General features: G+C 35.8%; 1 protein-coding gene across 4 annotated transcripts in view; it reads right to left on the reverse strand.

The window, feature by feature from the left end:
- Positions 1-708: 708 nt before the first annotated feature.
- LOC143256949 (lysine--tRNA ligase-like) overlaps positions 709-19,555 on the reverse strand; it is a 48,562-nt gene continuing 29,715 nt past the window's right edge. For all 4 annotated transcript variants that reach the window (XM_076514862.1, XM_076514865.1, XM_076514864.1 and 1 more), the window contains 7 exons: positions 14,342-14,504; positions 13,964-14,137; positions 13,215-13,300; positions 6,554-6,639; positions 2,369-2,495; positions 1,827-1,970; positions 709-1,245 (listed from right to left, as the gene is read on the reverse strand). In XM_076514862.1, the coding sequence (XP_076370977.1) occupies positions 1,135-1,245; positions 1,827-1,970; positions 2,369-2,495; positions 6,554-6,639; positions 13,215-13,300; positions 13,964-14,137; positions 14,342-14,504 (891 nt within the window). In that variant the 3' untranslated portion in view covers positions 709-1,134. The remainder of the gene's footprint in view (positions 1,246-1,826; positions 1,971-2,368; positions 2,496-6,553; positions 6,640-13,214; positions 13,301-13,963; positions 14,138-14,341; positions 14,505-19,555) is intronic.

The raw sequence follows: 19,555 nt of genomic DNA on the forward strand, positions 1-19,555 counted from the left end.
TACTTTAGAAGATAGTTATATAAAATTAATTTTCCTTGATGTTAGTGTTGTTTTTAGTGATTTGACATGTAAAAATTCTGGAAAATGATGAATTGAAAATTTTCTATTTTGTTGTCTCTAGTTCCTTATTCAATAAACTGACAGAAAATAAAAGTTTTACCTTTCTTGTGGGGCTTGCAGGTATTAGTAATTGCTGAAGAATATATAAATCTCACTAAGCACATTAATCCTTTAACTTTAATGAATGTTAAAACAGACAAGTATTTCATACTAATGTAGTTAGATGCAGCCAGTATTCCACATCACACATGCTCTCAAATATTATTTTACTTACATATCCATCTGTATTTTAACTGACAAATCCATCTACTTCTGTAGTTATGATCCCACTCTACCCATCCTACTGAAATGAAGAGAAATATGCTGTTGTTTTTCTTGGTTTCTTAAATTGTACAACTGCTGCTTCCAGAAGTGAAATTTGTAATGCTTATACACCTGTTTTCTTTCATATTGAGTTTGGAAAACAACATGTATATACATACATAGTCTCTTTGAGAAACCCAAACTTGTCATGATCTGAAGTTTATTCAATACTGTTCTTTCCCTCAGCTGATTTTAATAACAAAACAAAGAATATGGTATTATAGAATTTTGCTTCTCTGGACACTTAATAATTGCTATGCTATGAAACTAAAAATGGCTGAAATCATAGTGACACACATATTTAATTTATTTATAGCATTAGTTACCTAGTTCAATACAAGTAAACACAGATAAAACATTGGGATTTGATTCATTATTAAGAAAAAACTAAGTGGTGCATAAGGTAAAACAAAAGGTTTTGTCTCTCTCTCAGCAGGAAATGGAAAAACAAACAAGCAGTAAAGATAATGTCTTCAAGATATTAAGTCAAATGACTTCTTACAAAAAAGGTCACATTTCAGTTAAGACTGGAATTCTTGAGTTAAAAGATCTATAGTATCTATAGTAAATCAGAGAAGTCATTTCCTTCATGCATTCAAAAACACAGAGTTTAACCTCTTGTTGAAGATGTACAGCACATTTCTTTGATTAGTATAATCAAAATACTACAATTTTGTTTTTGCATGTAATGACCTAGGTAACATGTGCAAGTTAAGAATCTGATGCTACTTCATGACTGTTGACTTCATTCTGATCTTGATCTGGATCTTGTTTTGGCTTGTTGGGAACATCTGGTTTCATTGCAGGGAAAAACAGTACTTCCTGTATGCATATAAAATAATAAAACATTTCATAAAGTATAGTTTACAAAAATGGAGGAAGAATTATGGTATTAACTCAAATTAAACTTGGAAATAAATATCAAGGTTTCTGACCTCCAATTGTTTGAGATATGTTTATATTTTAGTTTTTGTTTCAAATATTTGTGCAAAACTACATAATGGGCTATCTTCATAACTGTTCCCAATTCTTAACTGATAGCTACAAAACGGCACTCATTTTCAATTATTTAATTTGAAGACTTCAACTGAACCACTCTTCTCATAAAGCACTCAAGGTCATAAGGCGAGAAGCAGGATTTCTCGGTAGGAAGATGTGAACCATTTCTACAGTTCAACCTGTTAACCACTAAACCATGGCCTATTCCTATATTTTATAAAATAAATTTGTAACTTGATAGCATTATATTCCTAACAAAAATTTTTTTCCACAGACAGACCAACCCAGCACTAAGGTTCAGCACAGTAATGGTATAAATAATTACATATCTCTTCTTTTGAAATAATTTCAAAAAGAAAATTAAATGTTGCCACAATTCATATAATTTCATTGACAAACATTACCTTGATATTGTTGGAGTCGGTTAGTAACATAGTCATGCGATCAACTCCTAAGCCCCAACCAGCTGTTGGAGGCAATCCATATTCCAGAGAAGTGCAAAAGTTTTCATCAATCATCTGAGCTTCATCATCTCCTGCTGCTTTATCCTACAGTTGTCAAATCAAAACCAGTTAACAAAGAACTATGTTACAGTTAAAATAAACAAAACAGATAACTTGAAATTTGGTCAATGGTAAAATCCCACTAATTTCTGATGAAATTCATTTCCTGTTTGGTTCTTGTATCAAAATAATCTTTTTGTTATTTCTAATACTGAATTATATTTGCATGCACATCAGTTTCTTTGATTTTTATTATTTGTGTATCTCATTTCTCAAACAACACTTATTTTCCTAAAACATAAAAAACTGAAAAAGTGTAATTTGAATTAGAAAATAAATACAGAATATTAAGAAAAATCTGCAATTCATTTACAATAATTGATTTCACAATGAAAATCTCTGTACACTTTTACATTTGGTATTTGCTAAAGGATTAAGCTAACCTGGGCCTGCTGTTTGAATCTTTCCCTCTGGACAACAGGATCATTCAACTCAGTATAAGCATTACACACCTCTTTTTTCATGATAAATAGTTCAAACCTTTCAGTAAGACCTTTCACAGACCGGTGCCTAGTCATTATGCAAGAATACAAAGAAGTTACAACAATAAATTATAAATCCAACACAAGTGTATTTCTATTTTGCATAAAAAGTATTATTTTACAAACTGGATATTTATGCATTTTATAATAAATATCAATTAATAAATACTAAACTTCTTTTCATGATCCATATTAACACTAATGTAGTAAATATTTTTAAATTCTTTAACAACAGTATATATATATACTGTTGAAGATATGGCACAATTATCCTAAGACTATACATTCTAGGGGGAAGGGTGAAACTTAATCTTTAGTTTAATATTTTCAGAAAATGAAAAAAACAAGAAGTTTATTATTAATAAAGAACAGTTACTCAGATGATCTCAATTCTCATTCACAAATAATTCATATTTTTCTTTTGTATATTTGATAGAACTAATATGTCTCATGAAAATCTATAATTTGTGCATTCAACACAATATTTAATCCTTCTGGGTTATGGGTCGAAGGTGATGTCATCAAGTTTGTTGACTTGCATTTACAATTTTATTGAACTACTATTTCATGAATTTATGTCCATAAGTTTGATATTAAACTGTAGATTGTGACTCAAGTTTTAATATTATACATTATTCAATTTCTTAATTTAAAAGTAAATATTAATAAAAACAAAGTTAAACATTGATTTTTGTGTCACATGGTTTGTTGAATCCAGCACTGATTCATATTAGGCAGAGGTAGAAATATTCTAAATTTTCAGCAGGACACATGTCCTGCTGGACAGTGAAACCTGCCAGACATTTGAAATTTTAGCAGGACACCTCAAAATTGTCACTGGACATTATTGAAAACAAGAAATAAAGTAGAGACAATTATTATATAAAAAAAGAATCTTTTTATTTATAACACTGAAACATTATTTCAAAGCAAGTGGCAATAAGTCTTGTATCTATTAAAAATGACACATCAAACTGGTAGATTTAGTCATCTAGCACTAAGACATCAGCTGATGAAGACTCAGTATCTCTATTGTCTCTACATGTGTGAGTTCTATGTGGACTCACAAATCGTCTGTTTTTTTACTGTCCTTCCACCAGGATTCTACAGATTTGCACAGTAATTCTGTGCTTGCAAAATCACAGGTTTTTTTTAGCTACTTTTAATGTCATTAAGTAATTAAAAGAATCATTTATAAATTTGGACTCCCAGTCATCCTTAATAACTGCCATCTGGGAAAATCCATGTTCTGGTTCAACAGATGACACAGAAATCACCTGCATGAGGCATACCAAGTACAACATTGTTGATCCAGGGAAAGGTTTACCATCCACAACAGTAATATGACTTAACATGTGGGCCCACAATCCACTTGCAGTACTAGCCAGGGACTCATGCAAGTCAGCTTGGCAAATATCAGCTGCAATGTTGAAACCCTTATCTTCTAGCAGAGCACCAAAGTGGTCCAATACTGTCTGGAGTTTATTATGGCCATAAGATGACAATGCTTCCTTGCTTTTAGGCTAGTTGCTTGGTTCAAATATTTGAAAAGCACCAATAAAATCCTTATCAAATTATTCAAATCTCTCATTCAGATATGTGACAATTTTACCTATGAAGATGGCAGTTTCTTCAGCCACGGATTGAGCAACTGTCTCTTTTGTGGCACTTTTTGAGCCTCTGGCCCTTGTCTGACCACTAATAGCAATCACCTTTCCTCTAAGTAACCACTTACCAGTTTGTTCACATGTTGTGAGCTCTTTAACAATTTTATGGGATCTCTCAACATGATTCAGATTGCCCAATAGTAAGTTTGTCAGAAACAATGTTCACAGTAGCAGAATTGTCTTGCATTTTGAGACTAAGAGACGTCAAAACAGATAGAACTGCCAAGAGTATGTCCATGTACAGGATGAATCTAAGGCTTGTCAAAGTACTGTATAATCCCACTGGGTACCTGTCCCTTTTGTTGGCTTTACCAGCTTCTTTGAGGCCAGCCCAGTTCTGTGGCAAATTGTCATAAAACTTCCATAGGTTTTCTAAAAAGGTTTGGATACTATCAAGGTAAGGGATGTCCTTGATGGTCTTCTTAATTGCAAGTTTCAATCTGTGACTAACACAGTGCATCCCTATCAAATAAGGTTTTTGCATCTTCAATCTGTTGACAAGTCCTTTATTTGTGCCAAAATTGACAGCTGCCCCGTCAGCTGTCAGGCATACAATTGATTCAAGCCAGTCGGGAAACTTGCCATATATAGACAATGCTACAAGTACAAAAAATTAGTACTCAATATTAGTTACTTTCTAATAAAAAATGTAAATTTGTACTTTGGAAAATTCAATTGCTCTGTTATCTATCACGCTAGTTGTGCTAGATTAAGCTCCACTTCTGTCAGTGGTAAATACATGGTTCTTCTTGGTTTAAATCAATTGAAAAATGCTCGAGTTTTCACTGATGTATATTAATAATGGAATGACAATGCAAACCTGAATTAAAACACAAATGTACTTGAAATATTGTCCATTTTAATTTTCCTTAATTAGGAATTCAGGATAAATCCAGAAAATTCTCATCCCAGGTAATTAAGAACCCTTTACTTGAACTAAGTGCCTGTAGCAAGTGTTCAGAATCAGCCTTCTCAACTGACTGCAGAGGAAGTGGGTTACTGGGTAACAGACACGGTCAACATTGAGCAGGAGATAGTCTATGTAAGATACTTGGACAGTGACTAAGGTGTGCAGATGAGATCTGACATTAATTCTAATTGTTTCTGCAATATACTTCGTAAAGATAACTGCTTGTTTGTCATTGGCATAATGTTCTGTTAAGTTCATACCAAAGTTGTGCTCCTGCAGCAACAGAAGCTCTTGAAAATTGCTAAATGGTTTGGCATTCAAAGCCATATAAAGGGTAGTCCTGAACAGCACAAGCAAATGATCTTTCTCAGTCTGGTTAAGTTTGCTCAATTCTTTCATCATGGGAGTTAAATCAGGTGTTTCTTTTGCTGTCTTAGCTTGACAACTTAGACTGTGGGTGCAACTGTTTTCATGCTCCTTAACAGCACTTGCTCTCGGGTTGGAAGATCCTGTTATGAAGGTGTTCTGCCTTCCACTAGCATAAACAAATTGATCAGTCTGGTCTGGTAGCGTCATCATACTCCAGCCATGGTTGGCCTCTATTCCATTCATCCTGGAAACGACGAGTAGGCTTAGCGCCAGTACTAGTGGTAACAGTTTTTGCTTGAACACTTGGGCTTGGGTCAACAAGCTTGGGTTTTTTCACTCGGGGTTCCGTAGTATTGTCTTCCGATTCATTAGTCTTGCTTGTGAAGCCAAGCTGAAATAGATCGTGAGACATTCCCATTTTTTTTAGTATTAGATGCCATGGTCAGATCGTCGTGAATGTTTGGCAGTCATGTAACTATCTGGGACAGCACGGATACGGCGACCTAAAAAGCGTATTTTGTGAGCGTTCATGACAATTTTTTAAAATTTATTTTTTTGTCTTAAATTAAATCTTAAATTTTGCAAGTTATTTTCCACTCATTATAGAATATACTTTTAAGCAAAATCTTTGGGCTGTGCATACACAGCTTTTGCCTCTCTTATTTTTGAAGGAACGATGTATTTGTATCCGATATGTTAGAAATATGACCACTGGTCACGATGTCTAGTGATAGATGGGAAAGTGCTGGTCAAACTTGATTTTTTAACGGACATGTCCGGCTTTAAATAGAAAATTTTCTATCCCTGTTAGGTATTTGTGATTTCAAAGTACTAAGTCTATAGTTTTGTATGAAGTAAAAACTCAAATTACTGATATTGACAAACTAAAATATAATATACAAACTTCATGTCTTTTCTTTTTACTGAGATATGACTTATATAATATACTGAATCAAATATTAACTCATTACTTCTTGTTACAACATAAAACAATATACCTGTGTGCAAAAATGACAGATCATCACTACACTAACCAAAAACAATAACAAGTGGACTTTTTCTGAAAATACCTCACAAATGAGTTAATATAAATTGCTGTTAAATCAACAAGTTTACCAACCCTATTTAAAAAATACCCACCATTTTGATAAAGGACTCATAATTTCTGGGTGGTCACACAAGAAGGTAGGATTAACAAATTTTTCTTCTAAAAATTCTCCAACAAGCTGAAATCAATATGTTTTATTAATACAAATTATAAATATTCTGTGAAATAAAACTGTATTTTACAGTTGTTTCCCACTCTGTAGTTAAATATGTAGTGTGTAAAATACTTGGATATTATTCAGAAGACATAATAAAGTGTTTATTTGGTTTCAACAACATTGTTGAAAAGTCCATTTACTTTTTTACAAAAGGAAATATCTAGTTATTTAATGCATACATTAAACTTTTGTTGACTCGTTGCTGTCATTTAGATAATGTCACAGCTAGTAGACTTTGAAATAATCTACATCCAGTTTACTAATTAATATTTCTTTATTACAACATACCAATTGTTTAGTTTATACTCTACATTTTCAGCTACTAATCTACTGCTAGGATTAACAGGATGCTGAGAAAGACCACATGTACCAACAGGTACCATGATTTGCCCCAGGCTATTCTTATTATAAAGGCTGGTGTATTATCCTCTCATTCAGGATCTCATCTCACTCGAACTTGAATCAACTAACTAGCTGAATGATCACAAGTGTGGTAACCTTAACCACCCAGGTAGCCATCTTAATAACTAGTTGATTCAAGTCAAAGTCTACATGAGTGAATAATACAACTGTCTTTCTAACAAGAGAATCCAGGAACAAATTCTGGCTCCTGCCACAAAATACAACCTCCTCTGGACATAGCAGCAAAAAAGCAGCTGAAACATATGGTAATTAACCCTTTCTGAACTAGAAGAGTATCACACTTGTATACCCAGTGTTTTTCATTTTCAGTGTATTACTTTACAAACTTGCAAGAAAATTTATTACAAGTGCTCTAAATAGTCTAATGTTTCTATGAACAATTCATATAATATGATTTAATATTTCTTTAAATTTTTGGATTGTAAAATTTCTCTATTTTATTGTGAATCACCAATAAAAAACAAAACAAACATTTACTCTACATTCAATATTTTTATACCAACTTAGGTTAAACTTGTGTGATATTGATTAATATATTTATTTTGAAGTGAAACAGATGATGTTTCTTTATAAATCACATGAAGAAAACAAATAAAACAATTAACCAAAACTATGAACCCCACTTTGAAAATAGTATCACCATTATCTTTGTCAGGTACTGTAACATAATTTATGCCAACATTATTTTTGATAAATAAATAAGAGGAAAGGATGAAAACCAGCACTGATGCAGCTTTGCCTTAAACTCCCTGAAATTAACTGCACCTGTAACATCCCAAAACAACCTGTTCCACAAGCCAACTACTTTATTATAAAAATGAACCTATCTTAACACTCCTACGAAAAGTGGGTCCTAATAGGCCCCAGAGCAACTTGAAAGGTTATTAATATTAGGCTAATAAATTTGTATTTAAATGAAATTGCCATTCATTCGATTATGAAAAAGTATGGCCCACTGAGGAAAAAGAACAACCCCATGTGGGATGCTGTGGTAAAGATCGAAGTTTTGAAGCATACATTAAAGACAGTTGTAAACAACAAAGGTGTAGAGGGGGTTCATGGGACTCTGTGTACAAACCCTGGACTGGAGAAGTGCAGAAGGCCCCTGTGCAGAACCGTAGCCCCTAATGGTGAAGTCCTCGCAGAGCCATAGACCAGAGACCCATAGTCTAGTTTTGATTGAATAAGGGCATGATAGATTTTTAGCATGGAACATTGATCCACCCCCCAGGAGGTGGAAAAGAGGATATGGAGGATGTTCAATGCTTTTGTAAATTTGGCTTGTAGCTGCTTTATGTGTGAAATAAAGGTCAGCTTACAGTTAAAATAAGCCCCAAGTCTCAGGGACTATGGGTAGCACAACTTCTCTGAGACAAAGCTTGGAATTGGGGTGAATACCACATTGGTGGCAAAAGTGCATGCAACCAGATTTAGAGAGAGAATTTAAATCTGTTTGCTGTGGTCCACATCAGTAAATGATTGAAAGCATTCTGTAGCTGCTACTCAACATACCTCATATTTGACAACTGACACAAGATGTGGAAGTTGTCAACAAAGAGACTGTGACTGTAGGGGGTAGTTGTCCACTGATGCCATTAATCTTTATAATGAAAAGACAACCCTGAGGGACTCCAAGTTCTTGTGGGAGAAAATGGGAAAGTGTTGAACCCACATAGACTTGGAATTGCTGATTCATTAAACAATGTTTAATAAATTTGGTAAATTGCCACACAACCAATATAAGTGGAGGTCTGACAAGATAACATACCTCCACATTGTATCATAAGCTTTTTCAAGGTCAAAAAATACTGAAACAAGATGTTGTCATTTGAGAAAGGTTTCCTGATTGATGTTTTAAGTCAAATCAGATGGTCCATAATAGAGCATTGTCTTCAGAATCCACACTGGGTGGGTGAGAGAAGGTTGTTTGATTCGAGGAACCAAACTAGACGAGCATTAACCATCCTCTTTAAGATCTTACAGAGACAACTTGTCAAAGCAACTGGATGGTAGTTAAAAGGAATCTTGGGATCTTTCTCAGGTTTAGAAAAAGGGAGTACAATAGTATGGCACCAAGCATCGGGAAAAATACTTTCCTGCCAGTTCTGGTTAAAAACAATCAGAAGAATAGCAAGAGAGGCAGGAGAGAGATGGTGCACCATCCTGTAATGAATATCATCAGGTCTGACTGATGTACTGCCAGACCAATGAAGAGCAAGTTTAAGATCCACCAGTGAAAGGGAGGGATTATAGTAAAATAAATGATCAGCCTGAAAGTAAAGAGGTGTGTTTTGATGGCTAAGAAGGTGGGGGATGAAGCAGAAGTGCTAAATGCATGAGAAAAGCTTTCGCCAAGAGTACTGGCAATGCTCTGATTATCAACAATTTCCTAGCCATCAGAGAACAAGATTGAAAGGGGTCAGAAGGATACTGCCCACTAACCTTTCAAATTTTGTCCCATATGACTCTGGAACTGGTGGTAGAAGAAATGCCAGAGGTGTATTCAATCCAAGGTTCATTCTGGCTTTGACGTCTAACCAGTCGAGCATGTGCACGATCTGCTGAAATGCAATGCGGTTTAAAAATGTGGGATATCTACGAAAGGTATCCCAAGTCCATTTTTGAGCTTTTCTTGTCACGTGGCAGGCAGGATTCCACCAAGAAAAAGGATACTGTGAGAAACGTGTTGAGGTTTTAGAAATACACTGAGTAGCTGCCTGGACAATACAGTCAGTTACTGCTGCCACACAGTCATCTATTGATGGCAAGATCAAGTTCTGAGAGAGTGGTGAAAGAAGGCCAGTTAGCCTGGTCCAACTTCCACTGAGACACATGGGTCAGATGACATTGGCTACGGCCAGTCTCTCTCAAAATGATCACTGCCCCGTGGATTATTGTTGACTTTCCAAGAAAAGTAAGTGAAAAGTGAAGGGGAGCAGACAGAATGATCTATAGCAGTAAAAGACTGACTTGGTGCATGAAAATAAGTATAAGAACCAGTACTGAAGAGAGATAGGTTTTGGTCCAAGAGCATATACTCTATAGCACGACCCCTCCCCAAAGAGAATTATTTCCCAGTCGTAAAAGGGGTTGGTAACTGCTTTATAAGGGTATCAAGGTCTGATTCATTATAGGTCTCTTCAGGAGACAGGTAGAGAGAACAAATGGTGATGGTATGACCCAAGGAAACACGGATGGCTACAGCCTCCAAGGGTGTATGAAGTGATAAGGACAGGGTGGGCACATGCTGATCAACCAGTAATGCCAACCCCTCCATGCACTCATCAATCACATGACCTGTCATTTCTATACAAGAAAAGCTCCCAAAGGGTGATTGTATCAGCAGGTTTCAGAAATGTTTCCTGTAAGGAGAGGCACACAGGATGGTAAGAATCAATCAAATCCTTAATGTTATCTAAATTTGATCAAACACCTCAACAGTTCAACCGGATCAGAGTGGTCATTGTTATTTATGTGGAGAAGAATGTGGCAGGGAGATCTGTGTGTGACCATGTATTTATTTATTTATTTATTTCTTTATTGGACAAAGACCTATCAACCTCCACGGATCCTGTCCTGGGTCGGGTAGGCAGGTCTCTGTCTGTGGGGAAAGATTCCAGTGACTGAGGGCATGAACAAATGGTCAATTTACTTTTTGGGGCTGCAGAAGAGGATGGACCTGAGGAAACAGAACCTGAAGGAAGTGAAGCTGGGCAATCTCTGGAAGGAGTGGTAGAGACAGAGATAGAAGTAGACATAGATGCATCAATTTTTTTAAATATGGAGGGCACAAGATTCTTAAGATGTTTTACAAACAACACTGCTGGGGGAATGAAAAAATCTGTCTGCACTCCCACTGTGGTAGTGGAATGGAGTGCAACAGCATATGTCCAAGATAGAGTTGGGGACAATAATTTCTGAGCCTCTGAGAAGGTGATATTATTAACAGTCTTTAAGCATTGCACCTCTTTCTTCTCCCCATTTAGGACAAGAAACAGAGTAAAAAGGGTGTGGGCTACTACAGTTAACACAGTGTGGTTCCAGGTTGCCTTCACCACCACAACGAGCACATACCAAAGAACCACGACATGATGTTTTTGAGTGACCAAACCACTGACAAAGGAAACATCCGAAAGGGTTAGGAATGTAAGGCCATACCTTGCAGTTCAGATAACCTGCTTTGACTGTAGCAGGAGAATGAGGTGATCTAAACGTTAATATCAGAACACTGGTAGCTCCATAATTCCGTCTTTACAGGTAAATATTCGGCATACAATAGTAACGCTTTGGCTAGAGAAACCAGCAAGGATTTCCAACTCTGGAATGTTCTTTAAATCCCTCTCAACTATAACTCCTCTGGAAGAATTCAAAGTCGCATGGGGAGTAACCTCAATGGGTATATCCCCAATGGGCTTTTGATTTCAAAAGAAGTTTGGTATGCTGTGGTGAAGGTGTTTCCACCAAAATGAACCCAGAATGCAACTTCTTTACTGACTTTGAGAAGCCAGCAAGTTCCTCTAATCCCTTTGAATGAGGATTACTCAGATAAAGATTTCAGAATCATAAACTGAAGTGTAGAATCTGGCTATAATATTGATTGTTCAGAGATGTCCATGCATAGTCGTTTTCCAATAATTTGTTTTTTAATTCTTTCATTTTTATTTCTTCAGTTAGAAAGAGGGGTATCCACAAAAAAATGAAGCTACTTTTCAGTGCCCACTGACTTTAGCCACTATGGAGTCCTACAAGGGGATGCACTACAGTGCCAAATTAGGACACTGCAGCAATGCCAAGGTTTTGTGAGCACTGTACCTAAACACCAGCATCAGATACAATGCCCACAACACCTGTTCAGAACATCCAACACTGGTACTTGGTTGACCCTAGCCCAAGTGAACCAGGGAGGACCACCCCAGGAATTCAAGACCAAAATGGTGTGTTAGGGTTGGACCCCTCCTCCCCTTCATGGGTCACCACGCATGGCAAATATGTGGGTGGATGTTTAGATCCCAGAGAAGGTAAACTGAAAGAATAGAACCTTCCGTGGGAAGTCCCCTCACCATGTACAGGTATCCACACTGAGGCAAACTTTTATTTAGTATAAATAAAAGCCATCTGACTTTTATAAACTAATTAATCCAAATTCTTCTGCAATGCAACAGCATCCTCTCTCACAACCTGCAACACCCAAAACTTTTTGTAACAATTTTCATTTCAACAAATAGAGTTCTTTTTTTGTGTGTGATGTCTGAATATATAAAATTTACACTATATTTAATGAAAATTAAATCATCCAAACAGTTTGTTACTCTTCACTGAACAAGAAAACAATCATGTATAAAAATAATGTCAAAAAGATACTAACTACATAAAACAAATCTATCTGATTTATTCCTAAGTGTTTAAAACTTTCTGTTCAAATCCTTTCTTCACCTTATAGAAAATATGGTGGGTTCACATAATGAGAAACTACATATTTATTACTAAGACAACTTTGTTTTCACGGATGTAAACAGATTTGAACTTTCTCTATCCAGACATCCATAAGATAAGTCTTTGGCTGTTTTTTAAAGCTGGGCTTTAGGAAAATTCCAAAGAATATTGTCATATCACAAGAAAGAAGGTGAAGAGATAAAAGTTATTAACAGGATTCAATGGTGCCATATAACAAGACAGTACTTGTAGTAATAACAATCATCAACTATAAAACAATAACTTACAACTAAACACAACAACTGGTAATAGAGAAATTATTTTTATATATAAAAATAAAATATTGTATTTGCAGAAAGTTATTCTGAAACTTAAAACTATTTCATCCAGCATAATTTTTTTTTTCAAAATGCAATAAAACAAATCATATAGTAAATACAATGAATTGCACTATCTGAGTCTCAATTAAGTTATATTTTTTCAAAGTTAGTTGAGCCAAACCCAAGAGAAAGTCTTAACTATTATGGTTTTCTTTACTGACAGTCTTAGAGCATTATAGCCACTTTTAAGAAGAAAAACTACAAATTTAATATATAGTGTATCTTCTATTATTGCTGAATACCAGAAATATAATGCAATTTCAAATTATTATAAAGACTAATACGATTATTAATATCCACCTTGTCCAGTAACCTGGCTGTTGTCCTGGGTGGTGGGCATTCTACTCCATGTTTTTCACAAAGGTTAGATAAAATATGGTTGCATTCTAATACAGCAAAAAAAAAAGAAAGAAACAAAATCAAGTATTCAATAACAGATTTAAAACAATATATGGACTTTATCTTACTTCCAAATCTAAGTAATTACTAATGAAACCTAGAAAAAAAAACAAATTATACTTTAAGAGCTTGAATTTTGATCCATATATTTTCACCAATGAAGGAGTTTAAAAAGTAACTTAGCAAATGAAAACTAAGAAACAATTTTTTTCTTATTTTGGCAAGTTGCAATGACTCATTAACCATTTCTAATCTTTAATGTTTAGCAGAACAAAATTCAAATTTCAAAGACTGCAATGCCACTAGTTCCAGTTGAAATAGATATAACAGTTCTGCTTCAGAATTTTGACAGTTTATTTTAGTTTCAATTAATATTTTTCAAAGTTTCACAAGTAACATACCAAACTAGAAAAACACAAAAAATTAAAAAGTTAACAATGAATTATTTCACATATGCATCAATAAAAAGTGAAAGAGAAATGTTATAAAACAGAAATTATTTTACATTTTTGAAAAACAGTTTGCAAAATACACCATCTATCAAAAAAAAAAAAAGCTGAAAATAAATATAAATAGGTATGTCCTAACTTTTGCAAAAATTTGCTTTAAAATCAACAAGGTGCAAATAACGTAATTCAAACAGGCTTTACCAGAAGAATCTAGGTCTCTAGGATCTGGAAGCTTGACACCTAATGCTTTCTCCAAATCTGGAATCATCTTTACCCGACGGAAAGGAGGTGTAAAGTCAATTTCCATTGGTTCACCATCATAGCCATCAGGATGGTAAGTTAGCTTGTAAGAACCAATAAATGTCTTTACCATTCCTAGAAAAAAAGAACAAAATATTTCTTATATTCTGTAGAAAATCAACATTAAATTAAAAAAGAACACAAAAAAAACATTTCTATTTTATGAAATTGAAAAGAAATAAAACTATTCTGAAATCACATGAAAAATAAAGATAATGATAATTTTACTTTGCAACTGAAAAAAAAAAAAATTTTATTTCAACAGAGAACTAGAAATACCTGAAATCATTGTTTCTGTAAGCTCCATGAGATCATTATAATCTGCATAGGCCATATAAAATTCACAAGTGGTAAATTCAGGATTGTGTGTTAAGTCAATGCCTTCATTTCTAAACTGTCGGCCAATTTCATACACCCTGTCAATGCCTCCAACAACCAACATCTAAATAAAATATGAATATATTACAATAGCAAATAATTAAATTTTGTAGTCAAGGCTTAATAAGTTGAAATTTTTTAAAGCATATTCTTTGTGGTCAAATCTCAAGTTGTTATGTATTAAAATTAAAAGTTCTACTTATTTACAGATAGTAGGATAAAATAATACATACATTATGCTAAATATGTTATTCAAGTATTAGGCTGTCCAGAAATAAATGTAGTTTTTTGAACTGTGAAGTCTGGAAAAGTGTAAACCAGTGTTGTAAAACAGTAAGAAATCTTCTATGGTCAGTAAACTTGATAAAAGTTTCTTCTGTAGCTGCATGGTTTTGAAAGTGTTTATTGTTCAAAAAGTTGTCAAAGTGCTTGAAAAATGAAAATCTGTAGGGGAAAGGTCTGGGGAATAAGGTGAATGAAGCAAAACCTCGATTCCCAATTCATTCAATTTTTGGGACGTCATTTTTTGACAGATCTCATAATAACAATTTTGTTGATCTTCAGTCGGCTCATGCGGAACCCACTTATCCAATTTTTTCGTCTTTCCAATTGCACTCAGGTGGTTGGCAACACTCAACTTGCTTGTGCCTAGCTTTACTGCAAGCTCATGTAGTGTTGTGCAAGGGTCTGTCTCAACAGCTTCCTTTTATATGTTTTCATCAAAGAATGGTTTCTTTCCATGACTTTCGTGGTCTTCAAGACTATCACCTTCATACTGAAACCTTTGAAATCAATGCTGAACTGTATGTTCAAAAACAGATCCATGACCGAATGTCTGGTTGATATTCCATATGTAGTTTCAGTAGCTTTTCTTCCAAGTTTGAAGTCTTAGAACAAAATTAGATGAAAGTCCTTTTTGTCCATGCTGCCTTGGGGGTTGCAAAACTTCCTTCCAGTTGAAACAGCAGACAATTAAGACACCTTGTAAGCAACATATGTTGGATTAAACCAATAATACGTTACTCAATATTCAGCTTCTAATTGTCATCATAAGAATTCTGACATTTCTGGGCAACCTAATATATATTTTGTTCTCTAGCATTTGGGTTAATAAACCTTAGAAAGGCAAATGCCAGTTTGTTTTCAAAGTAAAGTATGCCCTAGAAGACAAAAAGCTTTTATAAACAAAAGCTCAAAGTCATGTAGTAGTTGTTCATTCCAGATGTTATAAGATCTGAAGAATAATTACCTTGCAAAGTTCATTTGTTTCATACAAAATGTTTGTTAATATTTTATAAGCTATTTTATAAGTTGGCCTTTCCAGTTCTGGTTTTGAGTTATTTGACATTACAACCATTTTCTAATTTCAAATTGAACTAGATGGACCGTGATTCTTAAGAGTGAATCTCATTAAAAAGGTCTAATGTATAAATTAAAAATACTTAAATAGCATAAAAAGATTAATGGCTTTTAAAAAACTAAAAACATTTCCAAGGCAGATAATGCCACCATCACCAATAACAAATGTCTAACGTTATGGACAAACCTTGAGGCAGAACATGTTCAAAATGGCGCTGTTGTTGAGAGTCATAATGATGGCAAAAAAGTAAAATGTGGTTTACTGAGACCTGAGCATTACACAGACTACACATTGGTGCATCAGTTCTAGATAAAAGAAAACGATGAGTTAGAAAACTATGACCAATGCGCAGTCTAGTTAGAACAACTATCTTTTTCCAATCCTTATGGAAGCAAGATGGCCAAAGTAAAATATAGGGTTTTATTTGGAAAACCTTATTTTCAGGTTGCTCACTCTAAGTTGAATGCCAACCAACAAGCCTTGAATACAGCCTTGTATGGAACAGGCATAGCAGTGATAGTGCCAGAGCAGATAGATTTAGCTGCAGTGTCAGGAAGGTCATTCTCGCAAATAACAACATGGTCTGGTATTTAGAAAAACTGGATAGAAGTAGATGTTAAAGGGAAATGGGCCAGTCAGTCTTCAATATCGGCAAGAACAGGGTGTGAACTAATGTGAAGCGATCCCAGGGCCAGTAGAGAACTAAGCGAGTCAGTATAAATAGTGAAATTTGTGTACTGCTTAGCTTCTAGGTGATCCAGGGCAAGAGAAATGGCATATAGTTCAGCAGTGAACACAAAAGCTCTAAAGGGGATTCTAAGCACAACAACCAAACCACAACAATCCATGGCAAAGCCCACACAGTCACCTGATTTCGAACCATCTGTATCAATAGGAATGGAAGGATGGTTTGAAAGATGTTCAGCAAATGACAGACAGTATTTTAATCAGGAGTGTCTGCTTTTCTCAGATGATTTAAAGATAGATCACATTTGGGGACTGTAAGAAGCCATAGTAGGATGGGCTAACCAGTGGATACAGCAATGTTATCCAACGACGTATCCAATTTATCTAACTGCACCTGGAAACAAATGCCAAAAGGAGCAATGGCAAATTGTCTGTTCTGAAAAAGTATGGTGCTCCAAGGATGGAAAACAAAGAAAATAGGTGATTGCTCTGCCCAAGTCTTAATGGCTAAGAAGGTGAAGGAAGAAGCAGAAGTGCTAGATACCTGGCAAAAGCCTTCATCTGGAGTATCAGCAATGCTCGAGGTATCAGCTACTTCCTGGCCATCAGAGAAAAAGAGGGAGAAAGAATTATATTGCCCACTGACCTTTTGAATCTTGTCCCACATGACTTTGGAATTGGTGGTAAAAGATATGCTGGTTGTGAACTTAATCCAAGATTCCTTCTGGCTTTGATGTCTTACACATCGAGCATGTGCACAGGCCTGCTGGACAGCAATGCAGTGTGAGAGGGTAGAATACCTACGAAAAGTAACCCAGGCCAGTTTTTGAGCCTTTCATCCCATATAGCAGGCAAGATTCCACCACGAATGAGGATATCATGGAAAACGAGTCAAAATTTTAGAAATACATCGAGCAGCTGCTAGTATAATACAGTCAGTCACTGCTGCCACAGTCATCTATTGATGGTAGGATCCAGTTCTGTGAAAGCAGTGAAAGAGGGCCAGTTTGCTTGATCCAGTTTCCACTGGGGCATGTGGGTCAGGTGATATCAACCATGGCCATTCTCTCTCAAAATTATAGGAAAATGATCACTGCTTTGTAGATTATTGTCAACCCTCCATGAAAAATGAGACAATAGTGAAGAGGAGCAAATTGAGAGATCGATAGGAGTAAAGGACTGACTTGGTGCATGAAAATAAGTAGAAGAACTGCTATTGAAAAGAGAAAGGTTGTGAACAAAGAGCATACACTCTATGAAGCAATCCCTCTTTATCAATGTCAGCACTTCCCCAGAGGGGATGATGTCCATTAAAGGATGAAAAAGGGAGATGGCAACTGTTCAATGAGAGCATCAAGGTCTGATTGATCATATGTCTCTCCAGGTGACAGGTAGAGAGAGCAAACAGTGATGGTATGACCCAAGGAAACACGGATAGCTACAGCACACAAGAGTGTGTCAAGTGGCAAAGACAGGGTGGGCACATGCTGATCAACCAAGTGCCACCCCTCCAAGCACTCGTCCATCACACAGCCTGTCATTTCTGTATAAAGAAAACCACCAAAAGGTGACTGTAACAGCAGGTTTCAGAAATGTTTCCTGTAAGGAAAGACATACAGGATGATAAGAAGCAATCACTGTTTTGATGTCATCCAGATTAGAATGTAAACCTCGACAGTTCCATTGTATCAGGGTGGCCATGTTTATTTATGTATAGGCAAACTAGGTGGAGAAACCTTCTATTTAGGATTCCCGTCTTCTTTCTTTACTGCCTTTATTTAAGGGGGGTCTAGCAACCTCCATAGATCCTGTCTTGGGTCGAATGGGCAAGCCTTTGCTGTTGGAAAAGAATTCCAGGAACTGAGAACATAAAAAAATGATCATTTTACATCTTGATGTGGTAGAGAAAGACGTAACCTAGGAAATGCCATACCTGAAACGAAAAGAAGTGGATCTTGGGATTTGCTGGAATGTATGATAGACAGAGATGGGTGTTAAAGTTGATTCATCAACTTTTTTAACCACGAAGGTCAAAAGACCTTTCATTTGTTTTGAGATCAATTCTTTTGGAGGCACAGAGAGATCTGTCTGCACTCCCACTGTAGTGGAACGAAGTGCAGTAGCATACATCCGAGATGAAGTGGTGCACAGCAACATTCGAGCCTCAAGGTAAGTAATGTTATGAATCGTTTTTAAACACTGCACCTCTTTTCTTCCAACCACTTAGGGCAAAATGAAGGTAGGATGGGTGAGAGCCATTGAAATTGACACAATGAGGGTCCATTTCACACTCACAGGCATCGTGGTTCCTTGATGTGTGCTCGCTGCTGTGGAATGTATGGCCGTACCCTGCCTTGATGGTGGCAGGTGGACGTGGTGATGTAAATGTCAGAACGAAGATATTGGTTGGCATTGTAATTCCATCTTCACTGCAGAAATTCCTTGGCTGGAGAAACCAATGAGAATCTCTGACTCAGAGATGTTCTTCAAATCCCTCTCAACAATAACTCCTCGTGATGAATTCAAAATAGCATGAGGTGTAACCCTAATAGGTATATCATCTTTGAATGCTGGAGGAGTTCACTGTGTTTAGATGTGGATGTTTCCACCAATATGCCACCAGAGCAAAACTTCTATACTAACTACTTTGGAGAGGCAGCAAGTCTCTCTAGTCCCTTCTGAATCAAAGAGACATCTGTCTTAAAGTTTTATCTGAAAGAGAATGTAGTATAAGAAAATGAAGTACAGGTGTTACAGATGTTGAAGATTGCTGCTCAGAATCTTCAAAATGTGGTCATTTTCCTATGGACTGTTTTTTAATTATTTAAGTTTTTATTTGAAGGATCCATAAAAAGAGAAATATTTTGGCACCCACCATGAAGTTCTAGGAGGGAATGCACTACAATGCCAAACAAGAACACTGCAGCAGCTACAGTGTTTTGTGAGCACTATACCCAAACACCAGCATCAGATACAACATCCATAACACCTGTTAAGAACATCCAAGACTGGTATATGGTTGACCCTAGCCAATCTGTGCCAGCCAAATATCCCAAAGGGGGCCACCC

This window comes from Tachypleus tridentatus, chromosome 7 (assembly GCF_004210375.1).
Source record: "Tachypleus tridentatus isolate NWPU-2018 chromosome 7, ASM421037v1, whole genome shotgun sequence".
NCBI lineage: Eukaryota > Metazoa > Arthropoda > Merostomata > Xiphosura > Limulidae > Tachypleus > Tachypleus tridentatus.